The sequence below is a fragment of the Felis catus genome, chromosome F2 (genome assembly GCF_018350175.1).
Source record: "Felis catus isolate Fca126 chromosome F2, F.catus_Fca126_mat1.0, whole genome shotgun sequence".
Taxonomy (NCBI): domain Eukaryota; kingdom Metazoa; phylum Chordata; class Mammalia; order Carnivora; family Felidae; genus Felis; species Felis catus.
Window position 1 is genome coordinate 41466183 of NC_058385.1, and position 26717 is coordinate 41492899.

The window sequence follows — 26717 nt, forward strand, 5'->3', positions numbered from 1 at the left end:
CAGTTAAGCATCCAACTTCGGCTCAGGTCTGATCTCACCATTTTTGAGTTCCAGCCCACGTCAGGCTATGTGCTGACAGCTCACAGCCTGGAACCTGCTTCAAATTCTGTCTCCCTCTCTCTGGCACTCTGTGTCTCTTCTCTCTCAAAAATAAATAAACATTTTTTAAAAATTTAGATAAAAAAGTCTGTTGAATCATGATTTTGTACACCTGAAATTAACATAACAATGTGTGTTACCTACACTGGAATTAAAATAAATAAATAATGGATAATAAATAAAAATAATGAAAAAAAACATAAGCCTATTATATGTTGACATAAGTTTATACAAAATAACTTTATTTTCATTAAAAAATCTGGTAAGAAGATGGCTTTGTTTTACACTTTTGCTAATCTCTTTCTCATGTATAGAAATCAGTGGGTTCTTATATCTGCTTTTGTACCAAACTAGTACTATATGTCCTTTTGGTAGAAATATATGAAGAAAATCCAGCTTCAAATAGATAGGTAGTTGAAAAAGGAATATTTTTGGGTGCCTACCTGGTTTAGTTGGTAGAGCGTGCAACTCTCGACGTTGGGATCATGAGTTCGAGCCCCATGTTGAACACAGAACTTACTTAAAACTTTTTTTTTTGAAAATGGACTCTCATTAAGGGTCTTTTCAGATAATTGTGGATTTCCTTCTTTGACACTACACCAAAACTCAAGAAAAGTGGTTTCTTGGCTTAGTCAGTTAAGCATCCAACTCTTGATTTTGGCTCAGGTCATGATCTCATGGTTTGTGGGTTTGAGCTGTCAGCCCAGAGCCTGGGATTCTCTCTCTTCCTCTCTCTGCCCCTCCTTGTATGTGTGTCTCTCTCAAATAAATAAACATTAAAAAAAAAAAAAAGGTTAGTTGCAGTTTGGAATCTGCAATCATGTCAATTAACTTTTCAAACTCTGCTTATTGATTGTTGATGAGCCTGAATATTTCATTCAGTGTTTATCTGGGATTCATATATCTTCTTTTATAGACTGGATTTTCCTGACCTCAGCCCAGTTTTCTATTGGACTGGGTTTTTGTTTTTTGGGTTTTTTTTTTGTTTTGTTTTTTTTTTTTTGTTTTTTTGGTTTTTTTTTTGGTCTTTTCTTAGAGAGGTATATATTTGGTGCATGGGGTAAGATTTCAGTCTCTGAGGTCATGCTGCTTAAATTCATGCTTAGCATCTGGCACTTAATAGCTATGCGGCCTTGGGAACTGTTTTAAAAAATATCTCTGTGCCTGTTTTATCACCTGAAAAAGAAGACGATAATGAAACCCACCTCACAGGGCTTGAATAAGAGAATATGCATATTAGGGACTGAATGTGCTCCCGCCATTCATATGTTGAAATGTTGAAACTCTACCACCTAACCTGATGGTATTAGTAGGCAGGACCTTTATTTGGGAAATAATTAGGATTAGATGAGTTCATCTGATTGAGATGAGTGAGTGAGATTAGTGCCCTTCTGAGTGAGATTAGTGCCCTTCTGAAAGAACTTGCTCCCTTTCTGATTTGTCAATTGAGGATACCATGAGAAATTGGTAGTCTACCCTCCAGAAGAGGGCTGTTACTAGAACTTACCATATTGGCACCCTGATCTTGGACTCTGAGTCTCTAGAACTGTGAGAAATACATTTCGTTGTTTACAAGCCATTCAGTTTGTGGTATTTTGTTATAGCAGCCTGGATAGACTAAGACAATGCATAAATTAGTGTCCACATATAGTGAGTTCACAAATGAGCAGGTGATGCTCTTAGATTTTTTTCCCTATATACTAGTTATCTAAAATTCAGCCATCTGGACATTTCCATTCTGACACCCCACAAGTGATGCATAGTCAAACATTTCTAATATGAATTTCAAACCTGTCCCTTAGCTATCCACTATACTGATAAAGGATCGAGACATAGGTAATCTACCCTTTTCACTGGAGTGGAGAACATGGGATCCATCCTTTCTCCCCTCATCTTTTTATGCCTGAGTAAAACACACCAAATCTTCCATGAAAATAACTGTTTAATCTCCCTATTGGTATCTTCTTAATTTAGTCTTCATGCTTTTATTAGTCTCATACATGATTTCTTTAGAGGCTAGGACAGAATTGCAGGAGCTGGGGGGGAGTGACCCAGGGATGGCTTCTATAGTGAGAAGAGGGCAAGGCACAGGACCCAGGGAACACTAAAATGAAAGACGAGACGCAGCACACAGCCCAGAAAGAGGACTGAGCAGGAAGAGAATAAGGCAATGATTGCCACTGAAGCATTTGGATTTACTTTCACTTAGGGAGGAGTTACTTCCATTTATTTTTCTTAAAACTTGTGAATGCCTTCCTTCTTCATTCTGGAAAAGACCATAAGTGATTGATCTTATCCTTGCTATCTATCCTATGGTGGAAGCAGCCTGGGTACAACTGAAAGTTCATCAAAGCTGTGGTTTAGCCCCTTCTTTGTTGGGAAATCTTGGGCAAATGATAACTCTGAAACCTTAGTTTCTTCATTGGTTAAAAGGTGTGTAATGAGTTTGTTTATGGGAGAAAATTAGACTTGTGTATGAAAATAATTTGCAAAAACAGCACTATATGAGATCAGGTAACATTTATCAATGCTTCTAGATGCCAGGCCTTGTCTAAAAAGCTGAACTATATTAATTCATTTACCTGTATTATCTCAAGCTCCGCCTTGAATTTTCTTATCAATCCTAAGATAAAGCACAAATATGGAAACAAAGGTCCAGCGAGGTTAAATAGCTTAACCTAGAGTCCACACTCTTAGGGCGTGTGCACCATCTTTGAATACACTTTTTCCTCTTTTAATTGGTAATTAAAAAACACAAGAATATTACAAAATGGAGGTAAAAGTAAAATGGGGTTAACAATATCCCTAGCTGGTATATCAAAAGGATTAATTAGGCGCTAAATATTGAGAGATGATCCTGAAAAATAACAGAAAAGCTGGGCCATCATTCTCATCCTTCGAGGAAGGGGATTGGGGCGCAGGTGCCCAAGACAGCAGGGCGCCTCCGCCTAGAGGACCTAAGTGCAAAGAAATCTAGAAAATGGAAATAGGGAAATTAAAGCACCGAAGAAGACAAGCTTTGTCTGGATCACGTTTAAACATGTAGTGTTCGCTGTCTTTTATGAGGACATCGAGGTCCACTGTAATCCTAGATGAGACTGTTCCATTTTCTCGCTGAGAATCCCCCAGGAAAAGGGGAAACTCCACCGGCGATCCAGCTTCTTTGCTAGACGTCTCCTATGGCAACCAGGACGAGGCGTTATTTACGGATTGGCCCCGCCCTCTTTCTCTACAAATCGAACAACGATTGGTCCGGAGGCGCGGCGCTGGCGCAAGGAGGCGGACTTAGGCCCCTCAGCTCAGGCTGGGCCCCGCCGCCATTTTGGGTTGTGTGGGTTTCCGAGACGCGCTGAGCTGGGCCTCGCCCGCGGAGGTTCCGCAAATCGCCGGCCAGTGGTACGCGTCCGAGTGTCAGGTTGGAGCCGGGAAGCGTCCCTGGGGGTACCGGCGGCGGGGGCAGGATGAGCGCGGAGGCGGCGGACCGGGAGGCAGCCACCTCCAGCCGGCCCTGCACCCCGCCGCAGACCTGCTGGTTCGAGTTCCTGCTAGAGGAGTCGCTGCTGGAGAAACATCTGCGCAAGCCCTGCCCGGGTAAGTGCGGCGCCTATACCCGGAGGGAAGCGGGACCCGTCCACCGGCACCTGGCTCGCCGGGCTCTCAGGACCCGCGCCTCCTCGGCCACATAGCTGGGGGCCCAGGAGGCGCGAATTCGAGCCAAGCTCTGGCGGGGTTCCCTCGCTAAACATTAAGCATCCCAGTGCGGGGGCACCGCCGGGAAGGGTTTAAAAACGCAAAACAAAGGCCCTCCCGCTTCCCTCCCCTTTGGTCCTTTTACCGTTTGCGGTTTTAGCTCCTTTGAGGTGGTCTTGTGAGATTGAGTGCGTCGGGGAGGCTGGATCTGACACACCCCTACAGAACTCCGTGCTGTGATCAATTTAGAGACGGAGAGTAATTGCTGTTCTAGTGCTGATCCTGATGCTAATTCTTTATATTTTAGGTTCTTATTTAAATGTTTTGTTTCTCAACGAGGGGATTTTACCGACTCCTAATTATTTTTTTCCCCCAAGTTGGTCTATAAATTAAAAGGAGAAAACCTCCGAGAGCAGAGAATGTTATACATTTGTAACATGGTTGTTTAATGATGATCATGATTAATATCCCAATTAGTGGGTGCTGTTAGAGAAGGAGAGAAACGGCAGGCATTTCTGGAAAGAGGTGCTGGTATGACCAGGTAAGTTTCTTGAATAGTATTTTGCTGATACAGTTCAAATCCAGATGTAGCTTGTTGAATCTTTGTTAGCCTTAACTGATGGAGACAACTGTGGGAGAAGTTAGTGGTTTCATTCAAGCAGTTTTACCACCTGTATGATGTTATGTTGTTTTAATTCTTTGCTTTTCGTATTTATTGAATGTTCTGGGTGCCATGCTTAATACTTCACATCTGTTATCTCATTTAATTCGGTGTTCATAATCACAGGTAGGTGGTGGTATTCTCTATTTGCATTGATGGAAACAGGTGCAGAGAGGAAATTTGATGCAGGTCGCACTAATTGTTAAAACAGTAATTCCAAAGATGACATCTCTGTTCTCTTTCCTCTAATTGATATTGGTTATTTGCTAAACTGGAAATCTATAGTCATCATGTTCTTACTTCTAAAGTGTTTTCTTCTTCATGATTCTGTTAACCCTTTCTCCTTACGTACCACCCTTCCTCCTTACTTACCACCCTTCCTGATCTTTCATGTAAGCCCTAGGCACTCTTATAAATCATATTCCTTAGTCATCATAACTACACAGCTGTTGGGATTTTTTTTTGTGGCCAAAAGCCAGTATAGTGAAACCTTTCGCATCTTTGTAATTGAAAGTTAAAGTTAAATTTATTTTCTTTTAAACCCTAGATCCTGCACCAGTTCAACTTATTGTTCAGTTTTTGGAACAGGCTTCCAAACCTTCAGTAAATGAACAAAACCAGGTGCAGCCTCCACCTGATAACAAGAGAAATCGTATTTTAAAGCTACTTGCTCTTAAAGTTGCTGCACATCTGAAGTGGGACTTAGACATATTAGAGAAAAGGTATACAAGATTTAAAAGAAATTTATTTTGAAATACTATTTAGATTTTTTGTTTTATTTTTATATATGCTTTTCTGATACCAGCCCTTAAAATGCAACTTCTATTTCTGTATGTTCCTGGTAATATATGCACCTGTTTTTCAAAAGGTATAAAAAAGTATTTGAATGTTATGTGAATTTAAATCACCTTTTCATTTTTTTTTTATTTGTTTATTTTTGAGAGAGAGCGCACAAGCAGGGGAGGCTCAGAGAGAGACGGAGTCAGAATCTGAAGCAGGCTCCAGGCTCCGAGCTGTCAGCACAGAGCCTGATGTGGGGCTCGATCCCATGACGCTGGGACCGTGACCTGAGCCAAAATCGAGTTGGATGCTCAACACACTGAGCCATCCAAGCACCCCCTCACAATTTTAAAAGAAATCCTTGTAAGGGCATCTGGGTGGCTCAGATGGTTAAGCATGTGACTCTTGATCTCAGCTCAGGTCTTGGTTTTAGGGTCATGAGTTCAAGCCCCACATTGGGCTCCACACTGGGCATGGAGCCTACTTAAAAAAACAAAAAAAAAAAGTACCTTGTAAAATTCAGAAATCAGAAATAAATAGAGGAGGGAGACAAGTACTTTTAACGTTTTTGTGTAGTTTTTGTTGTTTTTCTATTTTTTAGAAGTACTCTTTATACCCACTGTGGGGTCCAAACTCCTAACCCTGAGATGGGTAGTTGGATGCTCTACTGACAGCCAGCCAGGCACCCTTCTTCCTATATTTTTAAACAAAGTTGTGATCATACCCTAACCTATATACACTGTTGTGATTTGTTTCTTTTTTTCCCATATAACAGTAACATGAACATTTCCCCATTTTGTTTTTTGGAGATAATTCCATCATGTGGATAATTGATTAACTGTCTTCCATTGATGTTTAGTTTGTTTCTACTTTTTAATTTTAATAAATCACAGAGCCTTAAATACCTTTGTCATTAAATTTCATCTGAGTTTTTGGTTACATCCTTAGTACAGATTATTAAGTTGCTGACTCAGGTGGTATAAACATTTTTAAATCCCATGATGTATACTGCCAGATTGCATTCCAAGAGAGTTGTACTAGTTCACGTTCTCACTGGTAGTGTTTAAACACTTTGCTTTCACCACCCTTCTCCAGATTAAAGAATTCTTTAATCTAAGGTGAGACTATACATTAATAGACTTGAGGCCTGTCAAGAGGTAGTAATGTGGACCCACAAAGTATGATGTATATGATGCAGTTGGAAATTGAACACTGGGGTATTTGATAAGCAACTGAAAACTTTTTGTAAGGTATTTAAAACTTTTTTAATGTTTATTTTTGAGAAAGAATGTGTGTGTGGGGGGAGGGGCAGATAGAGAGGAGGACAGGATCTGAAGCTGGCTCTGTGCTGACAGCAGACAGCCCGATGCAGGGCTTGAACGCATAAACCTTGAGATCATGACCTGAGCTGAAGTTGGACGCTTAACCAACTGAGCCACCCAGATGCCCCATAAGACTTTCTAAGTTTATTTTTACTTATTTTTTTGAGAGAGAGAACAAGCAGAGGAGAGAGAGAGAGAAAGGGACAGAGGATCTGAAGCAGGTTCTGAAACACGGAAGAAATGATTTAATGTTAAAAATTTGCTTTATGATAGTATGGGAAGGGGAGGAAGTGAGCAAGAGTAGAGATGAAAGCATATTAGCCATCAGTCCATAATTGTTGAAACTAGATGATGGGCACATGGGGGTTCATTATATTCTGACTGCTTTTGTGTATGTTTAAGTTGTTTTCATAAAGAAAATTTTAAAAATCTTTAAAAACGTAGTATTTTTTTTAAAGGTTCATTTGGAGGCAGAGAGGGAGCGAGAATCCCAAGCAGGCAATGCAGGGCTTGATCTCATGAACCATGCTTGAGATCATGACCTGAGCTGAAATCAGGAGTTGGATGCTTAACCAACTGAGCCACCCAGGCACCCCTGAAATTAGTATTTTCATACAAGTTGTTGAGACAGATTAATAAAATAGCCTCAGATTTAGTCCTTTAACAATGTAATTATTTTCAGTGAAAATACTGAATTGTGTATTTTATGCTTCTTATGCAGATGTGTACCTTTTGTTTCTTTAAGTTTGTCTGTTCCAGTATTGAATATGCTGCTAAATGAACTGCTGTGCATCAGTAAAGTTCCTCCTGGGACAAAGCATGTGGATATGGATCTGGCCACTTTACCTCCGACCACTGCCATGGCTATCCTTCTCTACAATAGATGGTAAATTTTTGCATAGACCTCAAATGTGTTGGGCAGCCTGTGTGTAATTGCCCTCTGGCTTTCAGGGATGTGCTTTTAAGGGTCCCCTATACCCTGGAGAGCTCTTGGAGGATCTTGGAAACTGGGAGTCTGATGGTAGAGAAAATTATGACTGCATATATGAGAAAAGCATTCTGATAAAAATGTGGATGATTTATGAAGGTTTTATTACATATCGAATAAAAGTTCAGCTAATTAATAATAACAAATGTTCTAAGTAGTACTTAAAAAATAATTTAAGTGACATTTGCAATGTGTTAAATTTTCTTTTTCTTGTCTGTCCTTCAGGGCAATTAGGACAATTGTTCAAAGCAGTTTTCCTGTCAAGCAGGCCAAACCTGGACCTCCTCAGTTAAGTGTGTAAGTCGGCAGATGGGACCCTTGGTTGACACTTTTTGTCATCAGAATTAAAAAAAATTTATTTGCATGTTTTTAATAACCTCTGGTACCGAAGGAGTAGAGTTAGAGGAGGGCACAAGGCCTACGTGCAGGTAGGTTTGGGGAGTTAGAAGGGTGACAGAATCAGGCAGTGCTCTGGATATCTATAGTAGAGAGCTCTGGAAAAAGGAATGCATTGTGACTTGTGCCTTTCATCTTAGTGTTAATTCCCCTGCTCCAAAGTATTAAAATTTTTTTCATTTAATTAAATTTACATGAAGTTATATTCTGTATGTAGGGAAATTGTTTTAATATGTAAAATTAGTTTAGAATACGAAAAATTACCAGAGTTATCATCTGTGGAGTTTTAAACCTAATTCTTACAATTTTTTTTAATGTTTATGTTTGAGAGCGCACGGGCAGGGGAGGGGCAGAGACAGAGAAGGAGACACAGAATTTGAAGTAGGCTCCAGACTCTGAGCTTCAGCACAGTCTGACATGGGGCTCAAATCTGTGGACCACAAGGACGTGACCTGAGCCAAAGTTGGATGCTTAACCAACTGAGCCACTCAGGCACCCCTAAACCTAACTCTTAAATTCTAGGTTAGCAGCTTACCCAAATTTGGAGCTAGAGAGCATAGTTTCTAACTTGATAGAAATGAGCTTTTGCTGCCAATAAGGTTTAGTCTTAAATTGAGGGTTTTGTTTTTGTTTTTTCAACACAAAGCAAATGAAAAAATAATGGTAAATGAACATCATAATTGAGTTTTTGTTTTTTCAAGAGTGAAAAGAAGTAGTATTACCATTTTTGTTTAAATTCTGCCTCATTTTGAAGAATGATGCTCTGAAGTTTAGAATTTTTAGTCTTGAAAAATGTTAAATACTTCTCAATCTTTTCTCTTTTAGCATGAATCAGATGCAACAGGAGAAAGAACTAACAGAAAATATTTTGAAAGTAGTGAGTATCAGCATCAGTTACACATTTTGGGGTGCATTCAGAGCATGTTCACATGCTTCCTCTAACCTTAGATATGCAAGAGTTGGCAGGGTCTGGAAGCAGTGATGTATAGGTTTTTATTGTTAGAACATAGTTTGGTAACAATTGTAAATCATACAGCTTTTCAGTGTAGTGCTTTACCACCAATTCTGTTGTCCAATTTTTATACTTTAGCAGATAAGAGAAATCACAGTTACAGATGATATCTTCATATTTTTTCCCCCAAATTTTATAATTAACATAGATTTTATTTTATTTTTCTTTACAACAAAGACTTTATTTTATATTGTTATTTTATTTTATTTTATGTTATTTTATTTTATGTTATTTTATTTTATGTTATTTTATGTTCTGTTGTTTTATGTTATGTGATTTTATGTTATTTTACTCTGTTATTTTGTTATTTTATGTTATGTTTTATTTTACTTTGTTTTATTTTATTTTACGTTATTTTATGTTATGTTATGTTATTTTATCTTATTTTGTTATTTTATGTTGTTATTTTATGTTATGTTATTTTATGTTATGTTATGTTATGTTTTATTTTGTTACGTTTTATTTTGTATTTTATGTTATTTTATGTTATTTTATGTTATGTTATTCTATTTTATGTTATTTTATTTTGTTATTTTATTTTTTTATTTTATGAAATTTATTGTCAAATTGGTTTCCATACAACACCCAGTGCTCATCCCAGCAGGTGCCCTCCTCCATGCCCATCAGCCACTTTCCCCTCCCCCCCCCCACATGTATTATATTTTAAAATTACTTTTGCAGGCGCGCCTGGGTGGCTCAGTCGGTTGAGTGTCCAACTTCGGCTCAGGTCATGATCTCCTGGTCTGTGAGTTTGAGCCCCGCATCAGGCTCTGCGCTGACAGCTCAGAACCTGGAGCCTGCTTCCGATTCTGTGTCTCCCTGTCTTTCTGCCCCTCCACCACGCATCCTGTCTCTCAAAAACTAAATAAACATAAAAAAAAATTTTTTTTAAATTACTTTGCAGTCACAAAAATACAGTAGTTATTGTTTAAAAGAATTTTTTTTTAAGTTAACTTGTTTTGAGAGAGAAAGTATGAGCAACGGAGGGGCAGAGAGAGGGAGATAGAGAATCCCATGCAGGCTCCATGCTGTCAGCGCAGAGCCTCACACAGGGCTTGATCTCATAAACCCGAAAGATTATGACCTGAGCCAAAACCAGGAGTTGGACGCCCAACCGACTGAGACACCCAGGCACCCCTATAGCAGTTATTTTTTTAATGTAGTTAATATAAAAGTGGAAGTGTGGGAGTTTCCATAATTTAAAAATGATCTCTGTAATTCCATGACACCTACAGTGCACCAGAAACACTGTGTAAAGTCTAGTGGCTGGGAGAGGAGAGAAACATTCTATATTTATATAAAGTTAATGTGCTGTAGTATTTTGAATGCTTATTTATATTTTTTGTGAGACATAGAGCAAGTGGAGGGGCAGAGAGAGAGGGAGAGAGCCTCTGTCAGCACAGAGCCTGATGCAGGGCTTGACTCACAACCACGAGATCATGGCCTGAGCTATAATCAAGAGTCCAGGACCCTTAACCGACTGAGCCACCGAGGCGCCCCATTATGCTGTAGTATTTTGAATGTGGAGAAAAAAAACCCTGCATCATTTTATTTTTGTTACTAGTGCCTACTAAAACGGTGGCTGACACATTGATGCATATAAACATTTCTTGAATACATCAGTGGAAGCAAATCTTTAGAGCACTTTTATCTTTTTTTTGTAAAAAAAAAAATAAATAAAAAGGTACCTTTTCTACTTTGTATTTTCTAATTTCTAAATAGGAACTTTTACTGTATTTTTAAAAATTTAACTATTTCAACATATTTAATTACACTCTTGCTGTGTTAAATTTTTTTAATAGCTTAGTACACCAAGTTATTGAGTGTCCTGTGTATATATTTTGGTTAGTTTTCTGTGATGTTTGTATTTTAATAATTTGTTTATTGAATTTTTGTAGCTAAAAGAGCAAGCTTCTGATTCTATTTTGGTACTAGAGGCAGCCCTTAAATTAGACAAGGATCTTTATGTCCACACAATGAGAACACTAGATTTGTTGGCAATGGAGCCAGGCATGGTAAATGGAGAAACTGAGAGTTCTACTGCTGGATTGAAAATCAGAACTGAGGAGATGCAGTGCCAGGTACTTATTTCAGTATTCAATCAATGCATGGCAAAGTTTTAGAAAATCTTACATGAGGTCATTCTAGTATTTTTAATTAGAATTCCTCCCTTTGTCTTTTTGATTTTTGACTTAAGATGCTGTAAAAATTTTGACTCATAATTAATTTGTAAATTTTATGACTTCACTTGAAATTTTCCTGAAAGAAATGGAAGGGAAATTCCATTTGATTTATGGTCTCTGAGATAGTTTCCCAATTGTGTTTAAGAGACAGACTCTGAATACTGAGAATGCAGTGAGTATGTAAACAATTCTACAGTTCATTCATATTGTTAGATAATTAAACCAAAAAAACCCCTGAACCCCAAAACAAATACTATGCTAGACTTTGAAAAATGTTGGCCCCTAGAGAAAATAACTAGTTTTTCAAGGGTCTTTATTGAAGGTGGTTCTGTAACTCTGGGCTCTAGTTCCTTTGACAGCTTTCAGTTGATATTGTGAGATACTGCGTATTTGTGTTGTCTTTTTCTCCGCTGGATTGTAGACTCTCTGAGATCCCTCTCTTTTTTAACATGTATTTTGCATCTTCCTCACTTTTTAGCAGAGAAACTTAGGTATAACAAATTTTAAAATATTCAAAAACTGCGTAAAAAGGGCCACGAAAGTAGTGTGTTTTATATTCTGTATTCTCTTCTTTGTGGGAGTTGGCGTGTCATCTTCTGTTTTTAAACAGGCAGTTCTTTTTTTAAGTAAATTAATTAATTAAAGTAAATTCTGCCTCCAAAGTGGGGCTTGAGCTCACAACCCTGAGATCGAGTCACGTGTTCTACCGACTAAGCCAGCCAAGCACCCCTTGCGTGATTTCTTTTTTTTAAGTGTATTTATTTCTTTTGAGAGTGCACGTGTAGGAGAGGGGCAGGTGAGAGAAAGAGAATTCCAATCAGCTGCGCTGATAGCACAGATCCTGTTGTGGGGCTCGATTCCACAGACTGTGAGTTCATGACTTGAGCCAGAATCAAGAGTAGGACGCTTAACTGACTGAGCCGTCCAGGCACCTGCTGATTTCTTCAGTCACTGTTTCCCATTCCTGAAATGGGCAGAAGTAGCTATGACAACGTGTTGGGAGGTGCCTTTTCAGATTAGCTGGTTGTAGAGTTGAAGATAATCATTTTTTCAGTACCTGGTGAGATGGCAGTCACAGTTGGAATAGGAGTAATGAGGATTGACAATTGGGAACATCTTTAAATAGTAGTGAAACTTACATATAAGAGGGTTTATGGTACTATATTGTAGTCACAGAGTGTATTTAAAAATAATTGGCAATGTTTCTGATTTTCACGATCTAGTGGGTGATACAATCTGAAAAACAAAACAGCTGTTAATAAAACATGTCAGTGTGCTAGGTAAACTATCAAATACTTTCTTAATTATATAGCTGAGTCCCAATTCTGTGCCTTGAATGGCAAATTAGCAGCAATACTTATTTCCCAGCACGTTAATATTTAAAGCACATTCTTTACATTACTAAAATTTACCTGATTCTAAAGGAAAATCTTTAAATTCTTCTCCCAGTAAAAGCAAAAATATTTGCTGTCAGGGCAACTTTGTTATCAGGCTTTTTGTTTGTTTTAACTTATTAACTACCTCTTAATTATAGAATTTAAACTTGTTTTATGTATTTATGTGGGGCTCAAACTCATACCCTGAGATCAGGAGTTACATGCTGTATGGAGCCAGCCGGGCATGCCTAGAATTTAAACTTGTTTTAATGGGGGTGCTTGGCTGGCTCAGTAGGTAAAGCATTTGACTCTTGATCTCAGAATTGTAAGTTGGAGGCCCACTTTGGGTATAGAGATTTCTTAAAAAAGAAATCTGAAAAAAAAACAAACAAAAAAAAACCCCTTGTTTTAATGTTAGTATAGTGATACTGGAAAATACCTTTTTGGTATCTTGTACTGTCTGCCTGGAAAGGGGAATTACATGTAACTGTAATGTCTGTGTGTGTATAAATACCTGTATATCCTTTTTCTGTCTTTCTTTCTCTTTGTCTTTCTTTTCTTTCTTTCTTCCTTCCTTTCTTTCTTTCTTTTCTTTCTTTTCTTTCTTTCGTTTCTCACCCTTTGATCCAGATGGGAGGAAGCACTCTAGAATGAAAATCAGCCACACATTTAATGTGGACTAAATAGTAAGAAGCAGTATCCTACAGGCTGAGAAGAATTCATCTTGATTAGCTCAAGAGGACAGAATATTATATATGATACATATCAGTAAAGAGTAGTTCTGTGATGTGTATCAGACTGTTAGAGGTTAGAAGTTTGGAGGAGGAATAAGTATCTGTTTGCTAAGATTGGTTTGATGTAGATGGAAATAAGAGATAGGGAGTGAAGTTTATTTCCAGGATCTGATAAGAATTGGGAATTGAGAAGACTGGTATGGTTGAAATAGAGGAGAATAGAGAGTTTTGAAGAGAGAAGTTAGTCCAGATTCTGAGATCGTTAAAGATCGGGCCCAAGGGGTTTGAACTTTATCCTACTTGGGATAATTTGAAGACTTTTTAAGAAAGTCAGATCTGTCAGCACTGTGTAGAATAAACTTTTGAGGCAGGATATTAGGAGCCTTAGGGATCTGGGTTTGAGCCTGGGCTCTGCCAGTACTTGGTTATATGCCTTTTAGCAGACATTGTCACTTCTGAGCCTTATTCCTGTCCATAAAATGTTCAAGTTGAATTAAACAATCTGAGTCCTTGAATTCTGCATTTAGTGAGTCTAGGCATTGATTGAAGAAGGTTCTTGAAGAAATACACAATTTTTTTTTTTAAGTAGGCTCCACATCCATCATGGGGCTCAGACTCACGACCCTGAGATCAAGAGTCGCATGCCCTATCAACTGAGCCATCCAGGTGCCCCAGAAATTACAAATTCTATTAGTACTTTTTTAGTTGTCTTTTTCTATCCTTTCATTGTCATTAATTCAGATTTTTCTCAGTGTTCACTCTGGCCAGGCAGTTACTCTCCCCCACTTTGAAAGAAGCATAGATGATAGAGAATCCGTCGTGATGTTGAATAGCAGCAACGGTGACAGTAAAATCTAGTTGACAGGGGCAGCCCGAGCAAGAGTCTAGCTAGCTGCTGCTCTTGGCATGTAGTGCTGGTGGCTGCAGGTGAGAAGAGTCCAGTGTTGAGATGACCGCAGCACTCACTGGGTCAGTTTTGGCTCTTATCTTGGCTCTTTGCATCCCTTGCCCTTTTGTTTCCAAAGGTCGATCCTTGGGCCAAGTAATTCTGTAGACCACCCTAAATCTTACCATTTAAATCTGTTTTCTCCTTAAATCAGTCCACTGGATTCTGTTGCTTGTGACTAAGAACACTGACTATTCCATTGCTTACTGAAATGCAGTTTTTTTTCCTGTATATGTACTAGCGTTTTGCTGAGATAAACATAATTTTGAGTTTTGTTAGCTCTTCAGTTCATGAAAATTTACTAAGCAAATTGGTATTCATTACCATTTTAGGTGTGTTATGATTTGGGTGCAGCATACTTCCAGCAAGGCTCTACAAATGCAGCTGTTTATGAAAATGCCAGAGAAAAATTTTTTAGAACCAAAGAACTAATTACAGAGGTAAATACAGTGATAACAGGCACATAATATTTAGTTCTTAAAGAGTCTATATATGTTTTTGGGTTTAATTTTTCTGATGATTAAAAAAACAAATGTTCATTGTGGTACATTTGGCAAGTTTTAGAAAGTACTAAAAGCGTTTTGAAAATCTGTATTACTACTGCCTAGTAATTACCCCTTTTGCCATTTTAGCTTATTTTCTTCCAGGTTTCAGTCTTTGTTTTTCTACAGTTAAGGTTATATTAACTATATATACTATATTGTTATCATGCTTAAATCTTTGAAAAGACATTTAAAGATCTTCATGTAGATGTGCTGTGATTTACTTCATTTCTCTAATGTTTGGGCATTTATGTTTACTGTTTTTATTTATCATAAAGCTATAATATTTCTGTCTCCAAACGTAAGACTTTTTTTGGTTTTTAGATGCTTTCAAGTTAAATTCCTACAAGTAGAATCATCATGTCAGTAAATTGTAATGTCAGTAATCATCATGTCAGTAATTTTGTAAAGGCTGTGAAACAAAACCAAATTGCTTTCCAGGTACATTTCTCTCGGTACTCCGATCAGCAGTGAGGGTTTCTTTGTTTTTGTTTTTTTCCTCCAGTTGCTAATTTGGTGGGTGAAATACACGAACTTTAACACATTTACATTTCCTTAATTCCTGGTAAAGGTGAACTTTTCATATGTTTATCACTTGCATTTTTCTTCTTATGATTCTGACAACTGAATTTTAAAATATGTAACTAGGTTTTTGTTTGGTGCCTAGAAAAATTCCCACTTCAGTCTCTCCTCTTCAGAAAAATTGATTAAATGCTCAAGAGATTTGCTTTAAATCTATTCTAGATCTTTTGGGAATCCACATTTTACTTTGCCCAGGCAGCTCATCAGATTTGCTCTAACATATTTTTAAATGTTTTAAGCTTGTTTTAAACAGCTTTTTTAAAGTGTTTTAAAACACTCTTTTTTAATGTCTAAATTGTTATACATACTTTGATGATGATGTTTACCTTTTGTATGTTGGCCTGAAGTCTGCAGACTTTTTGGTAAAGGACCAAATAGTAGATATTTTAGGCTTTGTGGGCTATATGCAGTTTATGTTGCATATTCTCATTTGTTACTGTGTTTTTTCCCCTTTACAACCTTAAGTATGATTTTCAGCTCAAAGGCTGTATAAAAATAGGCCACAGGCCAAATGCCTGTGAACAATACTTTGCTGACCCTTGCTCTAAACTTTCAACTTTTTCATTTTTTATGGTACTTCCCAGCTCTGAATTTTCCATTACATTTTATTGTACTGTTAAAATGCATTGAATGGGTACTATACTATTGTTTTCTGTTACATTGATGGATAATGATGTATACCTCTTACTTTACAGATAGGTTCATTATCTCTTCATTGTACCATAGATGAGAAGCGGTTAGCGGGCTATTGTCAAGCGTGTGATGTTCTTGTACCTTCTTCTGATAGTACATCTCAACAGTTGACACCATATAGTCAAGTCCATATTTGTTTGAGATCTGGCAACTATCAGGTAAGATATCTGATGGGGAAGTAATAGGGTGATTGGAAAGCTTTGGAAGCCAGACAGAACTCATTTTAAATTCTGGCATCGCCATTTACCAGTTGTGTGATTTGGGGCATGTAAAACTGTCAGATTGGCCTATAAAATGGTAATAATTACCCCATTTCATAGGTCTTAGGAGAATCAAGTGACAAGTTATAAAGTCTAAGCAGTGCACTGTAGAGATGTTGAGTCATTATTGATAATTTTTCTTGAAGGTATAGAATTTGCCTGTGTTAAGTAAATTCTTCAAGAAACTGTAAGCAGGACTTTTAACTTTTAAAATTACAGGTAAAGAATTGTTAGTTTTATGGAGCCTTAAGTCTGGTGTCTGACTTGAAAGTGTGGCTTTTGTAGCCCAGCCTTATTAGCCACTGTAAGACTGGGGGTAAAAATGAGCAAAGTGGTATTTGTAGGTTTAGATGGTCTATTCTAGAGACCGCTTTACCAGTGAGCCTGGTTATCGTCTCGATTTTTACCCATGGAAAACACTTAAATTAATCTGTTTATGTTCATTGCCTTCTGTGGATATATATTTTTAGGTTTGTAATGAAAATTACTGGGAATTCGAAATTGTACTTTTGAGGGGCACCTGGGTGGCTCAGTGAGTTAAGTGTTTGACTTCAGCTCAGGTCATGATCTCATGGTTCATGAGTTTGAGCCTCATGTCGGGCTCTGTGCGGATAGCTCAGAGCCTGGAGCCTGCTTCAGATTCTATGTCTGTCTGTCTCTCTCTCTCTCTCTCTCTCTCAAAAATATATAAATATTAAAAAAATGTTTTTAATTTTTTTAAATGTTAAAAAAAATTTTGTACTTTTGAAATCTTTATCAGAAAGCCTTCATGCTAGAAAATGAATAGTGCCTTCATGTTACTTCACTCAAAGTAGGAGTCATGAAATGACAAAGCTACAGCCTTTATTTCTAAGAAAAAAAAATTTTTTTTTAATTTTTAAATATTTATTTATTTTTGAGAGAGAGTGAGTGGGGTAGGGGCAGAGAGAGAGGAAGACCCAGAATCCAAAGCAGGCTCCAGGCCCTGAGCTGTCAGCACAGAGCCCGATGAGGGTCTTGAACTCCCGAACCATGAGATCATGACCTGAGCTGAAGCTGGATGCTTAACCGACTGAGCCACCCAGGCGCCCCTTGAATTTCCTCTTATCGATTGATTCTTCACCTCTCATTTTTGGTCTGTGGTCTTCAATTTAAAAAGGCAGGGTTGGGGGGCAGGTGAGATTTTTACCCTCAATCTTCATTTTAATATTTTAGAAAAGAGTTTTGTAGTAAGTTATTTTCATTATTTTCTTCAATATATATTTTCCATTGTAGAAAGACTTTTTTTTCTTTTTGGGAAGACTTTTAAAGTAAACAAGCTTCGCCATGATTTTTGAATTGGATACAATTTTATGTCTTGTGTTCTAGGATGTAGTAAAGATTTTTATTGAAGATAACTTAACCTTCAGTTTACCTGTCCAGTTCCGGCAGTCAGTACTAAGGGAACTCTTTCAGAAAGCTCAACAGGGGTAAGTAAGTAAATTGAAGAACTACCTTCTTATTTTTGAATAAAAGAGCAAATGCATTTTGGGTGTATAACAATAGACCTCTAAATCACCTGTAAATCTGTGACAGTACTTTCATCTTTGTTAGTATATGGGAAATTAACATAGCCAGAAGAGCCACTTTAATGTTCATCTGATCCTTAGTAAAAGCATTTGGGGGACAGAAATTAGTGGAATTTGATTATATTACCTAATCTGTAGTTTAATTGTCCCTTGACAGATTAAAAACTTTCCTTTTCTGTGCTACCCTCCCACCCCGTGTGTGCCTGAATAATCTAAACTTTTACCTCTCAAAAATAAATAACTCATTCTCGTGAGTGATTTTGGTTTTGTGAAATGTACCTTACTTTTTTTTTTTTTTATTAAAGAGAATGTATTAGTAGATCTACTTTTGTATTCTACAGAAATGAAGCTCTAGATGAAATCTGTTTTAAAGTCTGTGCCTGTAACACAGTCCGCGATATATTGGAAGGTAGAACGATTAGTGTTCAATTTAACCAGCTATTTCTTAGACCTAATAAAGAGAAAATAGACTTTCTTCTTGAGGTAAGACATTTTTTCCCTTTTTGATTTGTAATTTTGCTGTCAGCTTACCAGTGAACTCTTAGTTGCCAAATCTAGTGCCCTCTTTTCTGTCTTCATCTGACTTGCTAATAGTTGATACTGCTTACAGACTCTCCAACCTTCTCTTCTGCCAGAGCTCTTTGCTCGTTCTCTGTTACTGCGTTTTCCTTCATCCTTCATCAAGACCTCTTGTGCTCTCCCTTTAGTGTTTCTGTTTACAGTAGTTCTGTTTTTGGTGCACTCATCTTCTCATATCATTTTTTATTCTCATTTAAAGCTTCAGTCATCAGGGGCGCCTGGGTGGCTCAGTCGGTTGGGCACCCGACTTCGGCTCAGGTCATGATCTCACAGCTCATGAGTTCGAGCCTCGCATCGGGCTCTGTGCTGACAGCTGGGAGCCCAGAGCCTGGAGCCTGCTTCGGATTCTGTCTCCCTCTTTCTCTGCCCCTCCCCTACTCGCATTCTGTCTCAGTCTCTTTCAGAAATAAATAAACATTAAAGCTTCAGTCATCTGTTTATTGAACATTCCCAAATTATAATTCTGACCTCTCCTGTGAGCTCCAGAATCTGTGTTTCTGTTGGGTTTTTTTGATGTCTGTCTTTAACTGTTTTAATATAAAAGATACTGAGAGAAATACATAAGCATAATCAATATCACTTAGTTTCAAAAATACTATATTGTCAACATTCTGGAAGTCCTTTTTTTTTTTTTTTTAGAATTTTATTTTTAAATAATCACTATACCCAATGTGGGGGCTCGAACTTACATCCCTGAGACTAAGAGTCACGTGTTCCACTGACTGAGCCAGCCAGGAAACCCTCTAGAAGTCCTTTTTTTTTTAATGCTCTTTACTAAACCCTCTCCATCTCTGCTTGAGAAAATCACTGTCCTGCCTTTTGTGATCATTTCCTTGTTTTTCTTTGTACTTGTATCACCTTTGCATCCTTAAGGAATATTCTTTGTTTTGAACTTGATATAAAAGCATACAAAATACTTTTTTAATTTTCCTTCACTAAACAGGTTTATGAGCTTTTTTTCCAAGTTGTATGCATTTATAGTTTGATTTTTTTTCATTGTTGTGTTACAACATGACTATTGTGCAATTCATCCGTTCTTATGACATTTATGTTGTTTACATAATGTAAATGGCTATTTTGCTGCTTGGAACATTATGTATATCTTAGTGTACACATACATCAGATGTCTACAGAAAATATATCTCTAACATTACTTTGTAATATCAGTGTTTTTGTCGCCAGCATGCATTGGTCACCATCCTTGTCAACACTTGGTATTGTTAAATTTACCTATGAGGTCATTAAGATTTCAAATTCCAGGGGCGCCTGGGTGGCGCAGTCAGTTAAGGGTCCGACTTCAGCCAGGTCACGATCTCGTGGTCCGTGAGTTCGAGCCCCGCGTCAGGCTCTGGGCTGATGGCTCAGAGCCTGGAGCCTGTTTCTGATTCTGTGTCTCCCTCTCTCTCTGCCCCTCCCCCGTTCATGCTCTGTCTCTCTCTGTCCCAAAAATAAATAAACGTTGAAAAAAAAAATTTTTTTTAAAAGATTTCAAATTCCATTTCTCTTATTACTAAGGAACTTAGCAGCATTTCTTTTACTTTTTGCTCATAATGAATTTTGTCTTTTGAGGAACCTGTTCCAAGTGAAATGCCTTGTTTTTTCTTTTGGATTCTCTGTTTTTGTCTTTTTTTGGTACAAGTTCTTCATGTATTTTGTCCTTTACTGATTTTAAGTACTGCAGGTATCTTCTCTGAGTTTGACTTCTTCTCTTTTAACTTTCTTTATATTGCTTTAAAAGCTCTTAATTTTAGTATAATAAAATTTATCAGTCCTTCCTATAAAGGAAAAGATTAGTGAACTCTCTCTTGTTTAAGGAAGCTTCCTATCCTGTGGTCATGAAGATAGTGTTATATCTTCTAAAAGTTTTGTAGCTTAGCCTTCCTTTCACATTTAGGTCTTTAATCCACTTATAGTTGGTTTTTGTGTATCATGTGAAGTAGATGGTCTGGTGTCATTTTTTTCTCCTATGACTATCCATTTCTTCCAGCGCCAGTTTTTTTTTTTTTTTTTTAAAGTTTATTTTTAAGAGAGAGTACGCACGTACATGGGTGAGGGGCAGAGAGGGAGAGAATCCCAAGCAGGCTTCGCACAGTCATCACACAGCCCGATGCAGACTTGATCTTGTGAACCTGAGCCAAAATCAAGAGTCGGACGCGTAAGCAACTGAGCCACCCAGGGGCCCGTCCAGTACCACTATTTTGGAAGGCTTTTTTTCCCTACTGATCTGCAGTGCTTTACCTCTATGGAATGCCAGGTGTCCATGCATGTGTGGGCCTGTTACTGGGATCTATTCTGTACCACTTTTCTGTTTGTTCACAGGTCAGCATCCCTGTCATGATAACATTTAAACATAAGCCTTGTTTTTCAAAGTTGTATTGGTTTATGCTTATCCTTTGCATTTTCTTTGCATAGACTCAAATTGTCAAATTCCACAAATAAGCCTGTTGGATTTTTGTTTGAAGCTATGTAATGTTTAAAAACCAGTTTGAGAAGAGTTAATATCTTCATAGTATTGAGAATTCTGTGAACTGGTACAGTTCTTCATTTATTTGGACATTGCTTGATGTCCTTCAGAGCTTTAGAATTTTTTCCATAGAAGTCTTTTTTGGTTTATGAACTTGAAAATGAAAGTAATTTATGCATTGGCATAGAGGTAGACTTGAACTTTGTGTAATGTGCTAAACTTTTTTATCTTTTTTATCCAACAGTATCCAACTACTGTGCTAAACTTTTTTTTCTTTTTTAAGTTTATTTTTGAGAGAGTGAGTGAGAGCACAAGCAAGGGAGGGGCAGAGAGGTAGTATATTTTTCCTGATTAGTTTTAAGAGGTTTTATAAGAATTTGTCCACTTAAGGCAAACTATAAGAGACTCTTAAATACAGAGAACAAACTGAGGGTTGATGCGGGGGATAGGGGAGAGAGGAAAATGGGTGCTGGGCAGTGAGGAGAACCCTTGTTGGGATGAGCAAGTGCCAGTGGGTGTTGTAAGTGATGAACTACAGGAATCTACCCCAAAAACCAAGAGCACATGTTACACACTGTATGTTAGCCGTTTGACAATAAATTAAATTGAAAAGTAATAAAATCAGAAGAAATGAAAAAAATAACTGATTAAAAAAAAAAGAATTTGCACACTTAATCTAAATATTTAAGTTTATTAAGTTTTTTTTTAATGTTTACAGTATTCATAAAGATGTCTCCTATTTCATGTTCTAAGTAAAGAATTGAGCTTAATTAACATTTGTTCTATTGTTTATTAAAAGTAACACCTATTCCCTTTGTTTCATGACATGTTTACAGTGCATCACTGTGTATGAATAAGTTGTTACGAAAGCATATTTGGGTATTACTTATTAATATTATTACTTATTAATATTACGATCATTAATATTAATTTATAGTGTGGAGCACAATTATTACAGTGTAAATATTTTATACATCAAGATGCTCAGATGTGATATATGCTATTAGGGTAACCTGTTCATTTGAACATAGTACTTTTACAATACTCTTTCTGAGTATGGTACTTTAAAAATTACTATTTTTTTTCCTTTTAATAACAGTTTCATTGAGGTATAGTTCACATATCATACTGTTTACCCATTTAAAGTGTACAATCCAGGGTGCCTAGGTGGTTCAGTCAGTTGAAATTCCAATTTTGTCTCAGCTCATAATCTCGTGGTTCATGAGTTTGAGCCTTGCATTGGGCTCTGTGCTGATGGCTCAGAACCTGGAGCCTGCTTCAGATTCTGTGTCTCCCTTGGTCTCTGCCTTTCTCCCGTGTTTGTTCTCTCTCTCTCTCTCTCTCTCTCTCTCTCTCTCTCTCACATAAACATTAAAAAAATTGTTTTTAATTAAAAAAAAATAAAGTGTACAATCCAGTGATGTTTTAGTGTGTGCCTTGATTTGTACAGCCACCACCTCAGTCAGTTGTAGAACATTTTCATCCTCCCTCTTCTACCCCACAACAAAATCTCGTACCTGTTAGCAGTTGTCCCTCATTTTCTCCTAGTCCCTTAACCTCAGGCATCTACGGATCCACTTTTGTGTCTCTAGATTTGCCCGTTGCCTATGCTGGGCATTTCATATAAACAAAAATATAGGTGGTGTTTTTGTTTTTGTTTTTGTTTTTTTGCTGGCTCTTTACTAAATGTTTTCAAGGTTCATCCATGTTATAGCATGTATTAGTGCTTCATTTTTTATGACTGAATAATACTCCATTAAGTGGATATACTATTCATTGTTCATTTTGTGTATCCATCAGTTGATGGGCTTTAGGGTTATTTCCACTTCTTGACTATTACGAATAATGCTGCTGTGAACATTCTAGGATTTATTTTTTTATGTTAACACGTTAGAGAATATTTGACAATTTCCTTAGGTTAGGGACTTTGATACTTATTGCTTTATTTTGGCTTCTTGTAAGTAATCTATGGGAGAAATCCTAATCTGATGAATAAACTCAGAATATTACGAGACTGTTATTTGTAAATAATATTTCCATGACTAGTTTTTGTTATTCTTTTCATTTCACTGGTTATTTTAAAACCTTGGTTACTCTTAATTGTTGGGTCTATGTACATTAGCCATTACGTATCATTCAGTTCTCTAAGATGAATCTCCTCTTACTTTTCTGACTGGAGCTGCTGCAGAGTTCATCATCTCATATAATTGGTTAGTGTACTTTATACATTCTGGGAGAACTCTATACCAGGCTAGATAGCTGCTGCTTTATTTCATAGAAATGACTGCAGTTGTTGAAATGATCACATTCCACTCCCTTTCCCCATGGTGATTCTTTTTTTTTTTTTTTTTTTTTAATTTTTTTTTTTCAATGTTTTTTATTTATTTTTGGGACAGAGAGAGACAGAGCATGAACGGGGGAGGGGCAGAGAGAGAGGGAGACACAGAAGCGGAAACAGGCTCCAGGCTCCGAGCCATCAGCCCAGAGCCTGACGCGGGGCTCGAACTCACGGACTGCGAGATCGTGACCTGGCTGAAGTCGGACGCTTAACCGACTGCGCCAACCAGGCGCCCCCCCATGATGATTCTTAATTCACAGTCTCATCTTTTAAATTACTGAACTAAATCTGTGATTGATAGGTGGCTGAAGAAGGAATATTTGGTTGTTTTTAAATCGAAGCTTTTCTAACTGTAGCATGCATTTTTAAAAGTGCCAGTATTCAAATAAAAATTGCTCAAATTCCTAGGTGTGTTCAAGATCAATAAATTTAGAAAAAGCTTCAGATTCTTTGAAAGGAAACATGGCTGCTTTTCTAAAGTAAGTGCCCATTTCTCCTTAATTTGAATTTAGTCTTGTGAGAAAAATAACTTTTGTTACTTTTTGTGTTTGTCCTGCATGTCTTATAAATAGGCAGTCATTTGAGAGCCAGTTAAGTTCAGATTTGTATAGTGACACAAAATTTAGAATTCTGTTAGTTACTCTTTTTGTGTATGGTGACATGGACATCACAGTTTTAGGACCAAAAAATTTTTAAATCTGTTTCAAATATTGTTACATAGTTTATGAAATGGTAGCTTGTTAAATGGCTTATTAATAAAGATTCGTTAATATGATTGTTTTTCCCAAACTAAATTATAAACTTTTTTTGTTTTACACTATTTTTACTGATCTAGGAATGTGTGTCTGGGGTTGGAAGATCTGCAGTATGTTTTCATGATTTCTTCACATGAGCTTTTCATTACATTGTTGAAAGATGAAGAACGAAAGCTACTTGTTGATCAGATGAGGAAGAGATCCCCTAGAGTAAATCTGTGCATTAAACCTGTAACTTCATTTTATGATATCCCAGGTTAGCTCTCTAGTCTGCTAGCAAAAATGTTGGCACATTTTGCACTTCTGTTATATTCGCCCCTCAGTGTATTTGAGGATGCCCTCTCATGTGTTTTAGTTTATATTTATGTCCATAATTAATTCGAAATTTACCAGTCTTCTGTAGTCCTACTTCTGTCTAAGTAGTGAAGTGCTGGGATGCTGCTCAGTCTGTGTTTAATGGAGATTGAGGCCTAGATATACAAAACTTTTAGTTGGTGAAAATAGACCAAGGTTCTATTGCTGATACATTCTTGGAGGTAAAATGAGAGCTGGGAGGGGTGCCTGGGTGGCTCAGTTGGTTAAACATCTGACTTCGGCTCAGGTCATGATCTCATGGTTTATGAGTTTGAGACCCTTGTCGGGCTCTGTGCTGACAGCTCAGCTTGGAGCCTGCTTCGGATTCTGTGTCTCCCTCTCTCTCTGCCCTTTCCCCGCCTTCTCAAAAATAAACATTAAATTTTTTTCAAAAATTAAAAATAATTAAGAGCTGGGAGGGGAGTCCTGAGATTCAGGGAAAGTACAGGCTTTCATGGATTTGAGCCTGCATCACTGTGATCTGCTGGCTAAGCTTCCACTTGGACAACATTGCCAGTTGTTACCTTGTTTTTTTGATGATTTTTTTTTTTTCCATTTTTGGTTTTATTTTACAAATACAAGTAGAAAACGTAGTGCTATTCATTAATAAGAAACACAAGCTTTAGAGCTTAATATAAATGAGACCGAATTCAGTCAGTTTAACAAAACAGAATTGTAGCTGCTGTGAACCTCGCTACATTTAAACTGGTTGACCAGTTGTAAAGGAAAATGAAATTAGACCTAAAATGCTGGGGATGGATTAATGAAGACTATCTGAAAGTTGAGTTGTAATTAGGGATTTTAATGATCTTTTTGGTTTCTCTGGGAAGGCAGTCCCTCCTCTTTTCCCTTTAAAAAACATTTTTAGTGTTTATTTTTAATTTTTTTTTAATGTTTATTTTTGAGGAGGAGGAGGGAGACCGAGCGCAAGTGGGGGAGAGCCAGAGAGAGGGAGGTACAGAATCCAAAGCAGGCTCCAGGCTCCGAGTTTTCAGCACCAGTGTGGGGCTTGAACCCACAAACCATGAGATTATGACCTAAGCCGAAGTCAGGCGCTTAACCGACTGAGCCAGCCAGGCGCCCTCCCCACCCTTTTTAAAAAAATTTTTTTTTTTAACGTTTATTTTTGAGAGTGAGCACGAGTGGGGGAGGGGCTGAGAGAATATTTTTTAAAATGAAAATATATATACATGCTTTTGTTAACACATTATGTTTGAAAGTAGGAGACTATCTACATAAGTGAATTTTTCCTTGTAGCCCACCTAGTTCTTTCTATAGCCAGTTACTGCTTTTATTTTTTTTAAGTTTATTTATTTATTTTGAAAGAGTGTGAGTGAGCAGGGGAGGGGCAGAGGGAGGGAGAGAGGGAATCTCAAGCAGGCCCGCACTGTCAGCCTACAGCCCAATGCAAGGCTTGATTCCACAACCCTGGGATCATGGTCTGAGCTGAAATCAAGAACCAGACTCGTAACCAGCTGAGCCACCTAGGCGCCCCCCAGTTACTACTAATTTTTATCTTCGTTTATAGTGTCATCTTTATTAAATGCAGACCTAATACATATTGTTACATTTTTCTATGTGAGAATAAAATTAATATATAATTTATACTATATTGAATTTTCTATATTGAGTTCTCAAGATGAGAGTGGTATTTCACTTATAGATATAATACTTAAACACAATTTCAACAAATTATTCTTATATTTGTAGGATTCTTTGGAATTGTCATTATTGAAACAAATCTTTCTTTCTTAGCCTCAGCAAGTGTCAACATTGGCCAGTTGGAGCATCAGCTGATATTGTCAGTGGATCCTTGGAGGATTCGACAGATTTTAATTGAATTACATGGTATGACTTCAGAGCGCCAGTTCTGGACAGTGTCTAACAAGGTTAGAAACGCTTTGTCAACAGCAGATAAGAAAGTTACTCTTTTTTTCTGATGTAATTTAATAGAAGAGTTATTCCCTGAACTTCTTAAAAATAAAGACCCCTATTTGCCAACAATATTAGGACCTTTACATGACAATAACTACACTTTGAACATCCATTGTTGGATAAAATACAAAATATCAAAAAGGATACTTTTAAATCCGTAACCTCTAAAAATAAGTTTATGTGATATTGTTGTGGCGTCTCCATATATTTTAAATACAGCTGTAAGTGTATGTATAAGGTATATTTACGCAGTCTGTAGCTGCTACTTCCTATGTGTTTATAGAGTATTTTTGTTTTTATTAATGCCCTCTTGAAGTCTAAAGCCTAAAGGTTGGAACCGATTCATTAAAACTTTTTTATAGGGCATTTCTGGCTTTACCTGTTCATTTAAAAATTCCCAGCTAATGTATTTACTTGATTCTGAAGTTATGTATTTAAAACCTTTCCTGCATGCAAAGTGTGGATGAAGATAGCTTTTCGA

The 26717-nt window shown here is 37.3% G+C and overlaps 1 protein-coding gene across 3 annotated transcripts in view; it reads left to right on the forward strand.

The window, feature by feature from the left end:
- The first annotated feature begins 3392 nt into the window (after nucleotides 1–3392).
- INTS8 (integrator complex subunit 8) overlaps nucleotides 3393–26717 on the forward strand; it is a 53691-nt gene continuing 30366 nt past the window's right edge. Inside the window, exons 1-13 of one of the 3 annotated variants that reach the window (XM_019822905.3) lie at nucleotides 3393–3690; nucleotides 4998–5172; nucleotides 7274–7438; nucleotides 7766–7837; nucleotides 8762–8813; nucleotides 10847–11029; nucleotides 14520–14627; nucleotides 16007–16162; nucleotides 17612–17712; nucleotides 18153–18294; nucleotides 23601–23671; nucleotides 24028–24203; nucleotides 26057–26190. In XM_019822905.3, the coding sequence (XP_019678464.1) occupies nucleotides 3561–3690; nucleotides 4998–5172; nucleotides 7274–7438; nucleotides 7766–7837; nucleotides 8762–8813; nucleotides 10847–11029; nucleotides 14520–14627; nucleotides 16007–16162; nucleotides 17612–17712; nucleotides 18153–18294; nucleotides 23601–23671; nucleotides 24028–24203; nucleotides 26057–26190 (1665 nt within the window). In that variant the 5' untranslated portion in view covers nucleotides 3393–3560. The remainder of the gene's footprint in view (nucleotides 3691–4997; nucleotides 5173–7273; nucleotides 7439–7765; nucleotides 7838–8761; nucleotides 8814–10846; nucleotides 11030–14519; nucleotides 14628–16006; nucleotides 16163–17611; nucleotides 17713–18152; nucleotides 18295–23600; nucleotides 23672–24027; nucleotides 24204–26056; nucleotides 26191–26717) is intronic. The other 2 variants (XM_003999983.5, XM_019822907.3) reach the window with 2 other exon arrangements.